Source organism: Girardinichthys multiradiatus, chromosome 4 (assembly GCF_021462225.1).
Source record: "Girardinichthys multiradiatus isolate DD_20200921_A chromosome 4, DD_fGirMul_XY1, whole genome shotgun sequence".
Classification (NCBI taxonomy): domain Eukaryota; kingdom Metazoa; phylum Chordata; class Actinopteri; order Cyprinodontiformes; family Goodeidae; genus Girardinichthys; species Girardinichthys multiradiatus.
Window position 1 is genome coordinate 45,618,896 of NC_061797.1, and position 11,544 is coordinate 45,630,439.

General features: G+C 36.5%; 1 protein-coding gene across 1 annotated transcript in view; it reads right to left on the reverse strand.

The window, feature by feature from the left end:
* kcnq1.1 (potassium voltage-gated channel, KQT-like subfamily, member 1.1) overlaps positions 1-9,684 on the reverse strand; it is a 79,853-nt gene extending 70,169 nt beyond the window's left edge. Inside the window, exons 1-2 of the mRNA XM_047363675.1 lie at positions 9,143-9,684; positions 1,614-1,704 (exon numbers count right to left, since the gene is read on the reverse strand). Coding sequence (XP_047219631.1) covers positions 1,614-1,704; positions 9,143-9,495 — 444 coding nt within the window. The 5' untranslated portion in view covers positions 9,496-9,684. The remainder of the gene's footprint in view (positions 1-1,613; positions 1,705-9,142) is intronic.
* Positions 9,685-11,544: the final 1,860 nt, after the last annotated feature.

Here is an 11,544-nt window from a genome sequence, read left to right on the forward strand (position 1 = left end):
ATTAGTGCTGCACAAATAAACTGAATATAAATTGACTCTTATACCCACTGGGGACAACTCAAATGAAAGCCACTGTGCTACAGTGAATTAATTTCAATTTCTTCTTTTCTGACTTTCTCATTTAGATTGTGTTAAGTGTTGTCAATGACATTTAATAGATGTGATTTTATAATCTGAAAAAAAAAAAACACAAAGATTCTTTCTGTGCCATCATGCAATAAACCAGCACAATTTCTAAGTTGATATTTGTTTCTTCCTGGAAGTCTACTGGTATTGCTTCGTGCAGTTCAAATCACATATCTTCACACCGGATAGATAGTATTTTTCGTGGCACGGTATATGGGTTGCCCTCAATAAATTTGAATATGATAAAAAATGTGTTTACTCAACTACATGAAACAAATTACATAGATTAATGACACAGGCTGATGTTTTCAAGCGTTTATTTCTGTTAATTATGATGACATGGCATTAAAGATTACAATCTTTCATCAGACAGATTTTTGTACATAAATATGGACTTAATGAAAAGTATGTTTGATACCTGCCTAAAGGTTGTTATTTTGAAAAGATACTTTTAATCTATAAAACAAGCATCATTGGAACACATATCCGAATTTACTGAGATACAACATAAGTTATCCTGCTTTACCTTAAGTTTAATTTTAAAAAGAAGACAGATCTGACCAATCTAGCAGCAGTAGTCCAAAATAAACTTAACCCTAGCTTAACTAAGCAAATAATGCTCACAAAAAAACTAATTTGTAAACCCACATTAAAGGAAAATGCCTTTACTTTTAATGATAGATTGTGGGGAAGAGTAGCAGCTGACATACCTTGGAACTTAGCTTTTTTCATTCACTGAGGAAATGTTCATGTTGACTTAATATTCATCCACCCCTCATTTTTCTGTTCTCGATTAATCCTGTCTAGGGTAAGCTAAACCAGTGAAAATACAAAGAACCATCACATAATCGCAATTTCAAACGTCAAATACTAGGCTTTGGTTTTCTGTGGGTGGAAGCTGGAATACCTTGAGAAAAATCCCACATAGGCACAAACAGAAGATACAAACCCGACGCTGAAAGCAAGTCCTTTCACTAGGGCAAATCTTAGTCCTCATAAAGATTTGAACATTCAACCTTCTGAATCCTACTAAATCAAGAATTGCTGCTATGTGCACTACCGTAATTCCAGAAAAAAAAAGCTTGCTCGCATTCTTTAACATGATTTTAATATGATCAGTTTTTTTTTTTTTTTTGATTATTAATGTCAAGTATTATTTTTGTTTCTCTGGCGTTTTTAACAGGGTAAACACAAATATTCTATGATTGCAAGTTTATTTATTTGCTTTGTAATTTTTTGGAAATTTATTTTAAACTCAGATAAAGGATTGCACTTGTAGGATTTGTTGCAATGCCATACTTTATTTCAATATCACTGATATGTTTTATGATTTTTGTAATGTTTTTAAAGCACACATCAGCAACACATTAATATTACGACACTGTCCAGTCTTATGTTATTCCTACTTTATGTTCTGCTGGCAATTTCATTTCTGCTTTATTTTCTCATCAAGGATGTCAAAAACAAATACTTAAATCTAAACTTACCACCCAGAAGAGAGTTGTGTGAGCCAGAGCCTGGAATTGGTCAATGGTAGAGAGGACACTGAGGATCAGACAGGCCAGTACTATGAGAAACCTGTGTAGATCAAAGCAGAACATGTCCTGATTGGAATGTTGTTTGTGTCAGAAGTCACTTTCAATATTCCTGTGGGAGCTGACTCTATAATTAAACTGAACTGAATCTTCTACAACAATAAATGCTTTTTAAATCAAAGCTTTATGCTGCTTGCAGCAGGGAAACATGAAACATGAAACATGAGTCTTCTCAATCCCTGCTCATATTTATGTCAACGTTTCATACTCTGATTAAAAGTGAAAAGCCTTAACACAACTTTGTTGTTTAGCTCAAGTATCTTACTAAATCTGAGGAAACAGTGCAGTGAAGGAAAAACGTTTTTGAAAATATAAGCATTTAATTGCAAAGCACATATAAAACTTGTCAAATAACATACATGTCCTACTGAATTTCACAATCCACAAACACTATCTCTAGGTACTAAATTGCTCTTTTACCGTTTTTTATTATCCCTCTTGAGTTCAAAAGTGCTTCAAATGTGGCAATAATAAGATGTTCAAAACCCTTCAAACTACTTATTAGGAACAAAACATAAACCTTGGAGTAAATGTTTGAAGCTACTTTGACACTTTACAACAGCAGCATCCAAATGGATCCAGTCCTTACTCCTAGACAGATTACAAATTTAGGGATGAATGGGATTTCATGAGTCTTTTATGAACATGTTTTTGACATTTGAATGAAAAGAGTAGTTTGTTTTGAAGTTCACATGTATTAACTTGCAACACCACATAAAAGCCAGCATACAGTCTGCTACCCTGTATATATTATTTCTCAGAGCTGTTCGTAAAAGTCAATATGAGGGAAACTTTTCAATTTCAATCAAAGAAGAGGAAGTCAGGGAAGCAGGGTGAACTGCAACATAACTTACAAGCCCATCTCAACTATTATCCTTGCTCTTATGTGTTTCAACCCATCAAGATGGCCAGAGTTCATTTGCTACAGTTTTGGCTCTGTCACCATCACAAAATTTGGAAAACGGGATTCCAGCATTTCATCTATTCACAGGATATTACAGAAAATGAACAATTGCTTTTTATAACATTTTGCAGAAAGGCTGAAATTGAAGCAAGGTCAAACTCATCTTTTATGCAGGCAAATATGGGAATAAAAGCTAGAAAAAAAGAGAATGAACAAGGAGATTGTGAATAAATCCAATGGTTTCTTTTACACTTGGGATTTATTCTGACTTATATAGAAAGCAGTATGCAGTTAACATGAAATTAGAAATAAATGACTTGCATAACAGCCAAGAAAAAATGTGCCAAATGCATTTCTTATGAAATGAGTATTGACAAGAGTGTAAAGGAGAAATTACATTGAATTTGATCATTGACATCCATCTGTTCCTTTCAACATTTTAATTTTGGGGTTCATGAAAAAAGTTGTGTTTCCATTTTGAGAATTACCTCAACCATCCTTTTGGGCTATTTCAATACATACCAAGAGGCATTTTTGTTACTAGTTTAGTTATTGACTGTTCTAAGACCTGGTCAAACCTTATACTGCTCTGTTGGTACAGTATATGCTTGACCATAACTCAATTAGACTGCTTACATTAGCAGAGAGACTGTGTTTGACATTATCTTTAGGGAAAAATGCTTATATGATTAAAGCTCTGAGAAAACCTAAACGTAAACAGCAGAAAAAAATGAAACACTCAAGGTTTCACCCTGACATAGATAAAAAGTTATAAGCTAATGGAACATTATCAGATTCTGTGGATTATGATACTTTCAGATGAATATCTCATCCTGCTATAAGAGTCATGATTAATAAAGAAACTCTACGTAGATTGTCTCTTAGATCTTCTTCGCTCTTGTTAACCATTACAATAGATAATAGTAATTTACTGAATAAGTAGAATAATCACCATCTCAATGAGTTGCTGCTCTCCAGAACAGAGAAAATGTGGCTGTAATAACACTGCTGAGTTTGGAAATGATTACAATAACTAAATTTAATGCAGAGTCTGTCTTATCCCTGCAGAGCAGATGGACATGGACCCTGTACATAACTCTCAGGCATCCTAATGGTAACATTTACATTGTCCTATAAATACACCTGGATGACATCTGTAAGCAAAACTTAAAATGACAACAGCTGTGAACTAATTGTGCAAACGTAAGCCTAAAATATCAAGGAAAAAGTCACAATTGTTGTCAACATGGCAACCAAATTACAGCTAGTCAAACCAAGCTATAATCTTTAAAATGTCTGAAACCCAATCAGTGGGAAGATATTAGTAAAACAAAATTTCAGAAAATTGGCAAAAACAAGTTTACATTTGTTAAAGCTGCAGTAGGGAGTTCTAAGAAAACTGTGGACTTAGCCTGAAAGTTTAAACAAGCACAGCTTGCAGGTCCTTTCCTCTTGCTCTATGCTGCGCTACAGACATCCTTCCACAGTGGAGCCTGCTGTGAACGTGCAGGATAGCAAGCAAGGCCACCGATGAAAGCGGAGAAACACCTATGGCACATTCAACAATATGCTTTACATTTACTAGGGCCTGCCCATACTTTGACTACAAACATGGTCCTCAAATCATTAGCACAGACATTAGCAGAGCCGCAGCACAATGGCGCTGTGTGGAGGAGGGTGTGAGCAGCGTGTATACAAGCGTGAGTGACACGGCAAATAAATACTTTACCTCCTGGCTCTGACTGGTTGTTTCTGACCGGGAGAGATATATTTTTACAAATAGCAGTAAGACAACTGGAAGGAGCCAGAGTAGCTTGATTTTTTCACAGACACTCTGAAATTATACTGTCAGGACAGTTTTAACAAATATGTAAAAAATAGATTTTTACAGTAGCTTTAAAGGCTAAATTGCATATTATAGAAAGCCATAATGATGTGAACAAAACACCAATAATACAAACATAAAACAACAGAAAGGCTTGTAAAAAACAATAGAAAATATGAAATGAGGTGATGCAACGCCTTAAAAAACATTAAACAAATGATGTCAGGCAGAAATAACTTAAATTTGAACAGTTTGTCAGTATGACAGATTTTATCAAACCCATAAACCTCCTTTTGCAATTAATGCAATTCATATTTTGTTTCTTAGCTAAAAAGAAGCACTGAACGAATTTAAAACAGCAACCAAAAACGAGGCATTTTCATGTGAAGGTACCTTGCATGAAGCATAACATTTTGCAATGTATAACAAGAATTCAATAAACTTTTACTTAACAACCATAAATAATCACATTGTTGATCTTATTTGGGCAAACCTGACGGAAAGTATGTGTAGCAACAGCTTTGTTTGCACCACAAAGACCTTTATCATTTCTTGCTACTGCTTGTCGTTTATTGAAGTCCAGCCAGGAATCTAAATGCCGCCCCTCCTTTGAGCTAACACATACAAACAGAGTCAAAAACGTGCACCCCACACGTCAACACAGATAAAAGACTGAGGAGGGATCTGCCCAGCGCTGCTGCATAACACCACTAAAGCAGATGGTCCTATCTGAAATGACTAAACATAGAGACAGAAAACCACAGCAAAATTCACACTGGAGTCCCCTAAATTCTGTCCCCAGGATGCTGCATATGTAAATGAAAGTCTGTTTGTTTTCTGGAAACTGAAAAGTAAAATAGTTGGGATAAATATTTATTTATTGGTCGATCCATGCAATTTAATCAAAAGAGACACAACAGTAGAGGGAAATCTCCAAATAGTCATTCTGATGTGGCAATAACTATTTATTTTTTCAGTGAGGACTTTAATTTATTTCATGACATTTGCAATGGTGATAAACATAAACAGTAACAGAATGCTGAGCTTGGATTTGTGCTTCTCTATTTATGTAACAAAGACTTTCTGACTTGTCTTTCCCTCGCCACTAACTGCTCCATCATATTACAATTCCTTTACCTCAAGGCCCTTTGAAAATATAGCCTCTGTCTCTTTTTTAGCACTCAAGGGCTTGGTGTGGCAACAGACAAAATAATACCTCGGCTCAACAGCACAGGCTCCACTGGACTCTAAACAAAAGCTCAGAACATTTCTCCTATGGATAATTGATGGACAGATCTCACTTGCAGTCTGTTGTACAGTGTGTGTAAAAACAAACATAAGCATAGAGCAAGATCGGGAGCCTACGCAGCTGACCACATCACTAGCTTCTGTAAGTCTTTGTCAAGACATCGGTCTAAACTTTAGCCAGTATGTAAATAATAGTTAGGTGATGAAAGACTGTTGAGTTTGTGGTTGTTAAAATTGTGAACATCAAATGTGGGATGGCTGAAGCTTAAGATTGACAAAGGGTGAAGGGAACTGGTGCAATTTTAAAAAGAAAATCATAAAAGTGCTGATTTATTTCTCTTTTTCACCAAAACAAACAATGAAACACTAACAGTAAGTCAAAATGTGTGTCTAATGAAGACGAATAACCCCTTTTGATCTCTTAGTCTTTTTGTTAAATCATTGATGTGTGTCTGAACCTTCTGCCTCTGACAGTTTGTCAGAATAAGTGGTTCAGTTTAACAGAGCTGAGTCTGAAAACACTTTGTGATTTCCGTTTTCCTTTATGTCTCACAACTGACACGTCTATGCCCAGCATGTGGCATGAATCCATGCTGCAGCTGACCAAAACATCCCATTTAACTATTTGTCACTGGCACAGAAACACTAAGAAAAAGTTCTGCTAAAACAAATAAACAATCAATAAAATATGCATACATATTCTGTGGTGCAGCATCACACGACAGATTTTATTTATTCCATAAATAAAATATTTAATATATTTATTTCAAATAAATATTAATAAAATTCCTGTTTAAAACAGTTGGCTATTTCTAACATCTACCATATTGGAACAAATGTAAATCCTAAAGCATACTGTATAATTAGACGTATATCCAAGTGCAAACATACCAAAGCCAGTCTGATAAGGTTTGGGGTCACTCTGATTGTTTGAATTCTAGGTCAATGACAAGAACTTGCTTGTCCATAGCTGCTGCTCTCCCTATTAAACATTTGCAAAACACAGTTCTGAACTGAGCCCAAAAATTTGCAGGAAGGTTAGACATCACAGCACTGTAAGTTTACAGCTGAAAAGTCACAGCTGATACTCCGAGAATTTGGTACATTGGCATTTGGTAGAGCTACAATTCATATATACTAAGCGTCTGTACAGTTCCTAGCTTAAGTGTTTTTACCAATTGAAGTTTACTACATTGTATCACATAACTTCATCAAACTCAACACAACTTCATTCGGATTAGGAAATAGTCTACCTGCATCTAATTTTATCTGAGAATAGAGCTGTTCAGTAAAGGCCTCAGAGGTTTGTTAAAGGACTTTAGTGGACAAACAGCATTATAAAAAAAATCAAGGAACACACCAGACAAGTCAAAATTGAAATTGCTGAGATGTTTAAAGCAGGGTCATGGTGCAAAACAATATGCCATGCTTTCAAAATCTCACAAAGCATTTTTAAACCTATCAACATATAATGAATGGATTATGCTGGGAAGATTAAAAAAAAAAAAAAGCTAAAAAGAAGGAAATCTGGAAAGAAATGTTGTTAAATTACTGTTAGATTGGCTTAGACGTTCACCCCTAAATCCAGTTCAGAGACTGTCATGAAAATTGATGTCCGCAGACATCCTAAACCAGTTTAAATAACTATTTTGCAAAGGAGAATGGTCCTTAATTCTGTCTACACATGTGCAAAGCTGCTAGACAGGCCAAAATACTTGATTTTTTTTATTGTCTAAGGGGGACTCTACACAAAAGTGACTGTAAACACAGTTGCATGCTACATTTGATTTTTCTATTTTTATTTATAAAAACTTTTTAAAAACATGTATGCTCTTATTTATTTCTCTATATCTATTATGTCTCCACAGTTAAACAATACTGTGTTTTGATCTATCAAAAAAATTCCAAAAAACTATATTTAGGTTTGTGTTTATAACTAGACAAAATGTATAGCAAAGCCATTGCAAAGTCCTGTACTGTATGTGGTTGCAAATATTTGGAAAGAAAATGTGGATTCCTTTTTATTGTCCTTATGTTTCCCAGTAATGCCAACTCAAAGGTCCATGAACAATCTCCGATATTTAGCTCTTGACATTGTTTATGTCCACATCTGGCCAACACAAACACATTTAAATATGAGACATAGAATTAGACATTTAGCCTTTAGTCATCACTTTCAGTACAAATGTGCAATTTCATGCTACAACCTGCTGCACCACTCTCACTGACCTTCTACCGTCTCTCAGACTGCTAAGCATCTATAATCAATACAAGAGCCACTGACATCACGCTTGCTTTAGGGGGAGCAAGAAAGGCCAATTTCCCTTAGGCCGATAAAGTCATAATATTAGTAAAACAAGAAACTTTTAATAACATTGCAGAGACAGCTGTCATGAGAAACGGAGATGAATTGCAGCAAACAGAAACACTGGGCTAAACAGCACAATTAAACTAGTCAGATTTCCTAAACATTAGCAAATTAAACAAACACTATTAAAAACTGACAATTATGCAACAAAACCATACTGATTGTTTTAGTAAGACCTTTAAAAAATTGAATAAAAAATACAATAATTAAACAAGGGGAGCTCTTAAACCATATATTGTCCTTATTGTAATACTTTCAGCACTTGATGTTTAAATTTGCTGGAGTTGCATTATGCTTGCTCATGCTCCCTTTGAGTCACTCAGATTCTAACATACTACGACAGATCGCATTCCTCTGTGTCCCCGTTGACACGGCAGGGTCACAGGGTGGCAGGGCGAGATCTGGCCGCTACCACCTCCACAGCATGCACTCTGCCAAGTTTAGCTGCCTGCTATCAGTGCCAGCAAGTGGGGATGGACAGCACACATGGGGTGTGCTAGAAAATCATATCCAACATTCCAAAACCTTCATCTGGTTATCATCATATGCATCCAGTTTAATGTTTTTCATAAATGTGGGTTGCATCAATACAAAACAGAAACATTGATTTTACTGTTTGGCATTATATCTGTGATGCACAAAAACTATTTATCATTAGCAAAATGCAAGGAGAGATTATGTGAGTTTTTTAAAGGATTACTGAATGCAATGCGTAAAATCCTCAATGCAGCTCTGGAAAATTACATGTAGACTGGTGCTTGGAAAAAATGTGATATTCCTTCAGTGCTAACAAGTTATTAGATATTTTAATGAATCAACTTTATTTCTACAAGTCTCTGTTAAGCCTACACTAAGCAATTCTTATGGCCTTCCCCTGGGAAACTGGAGATGCTTTGCTATCTGAGCAGCATCTTTCTAAATACATAGGATTAACAGCTCTTTGGTGCGAGAGTTTCCAACACAACACTCTGCAAACGCAACTAAAACGATGTTTAATTTAGATCTCTTTGCAATTACCCACTAAATACCCAGCGGATCCAGGAGCTTAAGTAAATAAAATTTAAAGAAACACTCACACTGAAAAGTGATACATGAAGCATTTCCAACCAGACGGCCTTTCCAGGAAGTTATACACGCGTCCCTGGATGTAGGCGCGGGTGAGAGCTGGGCGAACCCCGGTGCTGTACACCGACATCCGCACAGACATCCGGGGATGAGACAGGTAGGGGTGCAGGTGAACACGGGATGCTGCGACATAGGCGCTGCCTTCCTCCTGTATTCTTTCGTTTCCCGCAGCTGTTTCTGATCCATGCGCACCAATTGTGGCTTCGGAGAGCTCCAAATCCGGTGGTCTCTTTCCACGTGCCACTCCTGAACATTTCCGAGAGTTCTTCGTGTTCTCATGTCCGGGAGCGGAAAAAATAGACATTGTGATCTTGCCTTTCTTCTATAGTTCAACTTTTTCACAGTTTGTTTTTTTCCGGTCACTGAATTAAAACGACAAATGTTGGCCCATGTGGGCTCACCTTCTGTTGCGCGCCTGATCGCACCGAGACGCATACAACTGTAGGAGGCAATGAACAATGTTATTAATGCTCTAAATCACCAGAACGTTTTTTGTCTCTTCCTGGAAACCACCTTCCAGCTCTGTGGGTTGTTCAGGAGTCCCAAACTTGAATGAGTGTCCTTTACCTCTTAGAGGGCTTATCAGCCCGGACTGTTGTCACCAGGCGGCGCGCTTTGAGCCGCCAGCTGTTCGGTCATTAGTCAAATGTATAGCTGTACTCCTAAAAAGCAATGCACAACAGATGAGCTCTCGCCTTACTATTGGATGTGCATTAAAATACTTCACTTTCTTCTCAGAGTGTAGACATTTTTAAACTGTGGGGTCAGACTTGTGCATGTGTTGCATGACTGCATATGTGATTCAGATTTTTAGCTGAACTTACATTTTTGCGAAGTTGAATCTACTGGCAAGACTCTTTTGTAAAACCCCTTAACCTCACTTTAGATATAATTTGTCACCTCTAGAACAAATTGCCATGGTCAGTTTTTCTATTTGTTTTATGCTGTTGTAGATAAAACCCACCCTCCCAAAAACAAACTTTCAGACACACATGCCTCTGATGACATCACACAGGGGATGGGAAAATTTGCCGGACTTATTTATTTATTTTTTACATTTTTCCCGTTTATTAACATGTTTAGATCAAATTTCTCCTTTAAATTTGTTTATTTCTAAACTGTGTGGGTATAGAAAAACATGTATGCAGTATTAAAGAATGCAGCATTGATTTCATAACAATTTTGCATCAATATAACACATGGAAGTGGTTTGTAAAGAGGACTAGGGAAGACTGGAATTTCCTTTTCACCCTATCTTTAGCGATAATTTCAAGCCAACGGGTTATAAAATTGATGGGGTCTGGATGATGTGTTCCACTTACGTACATTTTCACCGTGACATCACCTTCTACTTCATCTGGTGGGACTGGTTTCATTCCTAAGGAATGGTATTTATGTATCTGCAGTACAACCTACATTATTTTTCAACATCACAAAAATTAAAACTTTATTGTAATTTGAGCAAGCTAAAACAATCCATCCTTGGCTATCCCAGTTTACAGATTTATTAGTTAAATGCCAAATGACGGATCTTTTTGAGATCAGTTTATCAAGGTTATTTTGTAGATTTCTCCCACTGTGACCTTGACTCAGGTAGTCTAACGAAGAGGAAACAAGCTCCCCCCGCAGCACATTTTAATAGGAGTCGAGTGTCGTCCATGTGATGACAGGATCTGTTGCCAGGTAGGTATTAAACCCCATGTGTACAGGCTTTTGATACAGGATGCTTCCATATCATTTGAGATTTTGTTGGTTCTATAGAAAGGACATTTCTCCTGAAAGTCACCCATTCTACCACAGTTAAATGTTGAGGAAAAAAGAAATAATTTTATACTGGTCAACTGGTCAAGGACATTTGTTTTGTTCTAAATCTGGCAGCTCATTTAAAAGTATAGCATTTATTTTAAAGCAAAATTGCTTAAAGAATATTGATTCAGAGTTTAAGAACATCATTATTTGATAAGTCTGTAGTTATAGTGAGCTAAAAACATGTGTTTTAAGTGTCCAATTTCCGTCCATCTAGTTATCATCTTCCACTTGTCCATACTTGGGTTGAGAGTGTAACAGATCCAGGAGAGAAATCCAGATATCCCTCTTCTCTGGTAACACTCCAGCTAATTCAGGGGTATCCAAAGTCCCTCCCAAGACAAAAGGGAGAGGAAGATGGGTAGTTTTTTGTAGGTCTCTTTACACTGGAATACCTCCAAATGGAGGCATCCTGATTGGAGGAGCAGCAGTTATATGCCAAGCTCACCCAGGATGACAAAGCAGAAACCCTTTTCAGATTTTTCATTCTTCAAAAAGAGACAACCACAAACTCCCTTGAATGATTCCTGTGTCATTCATATTATAC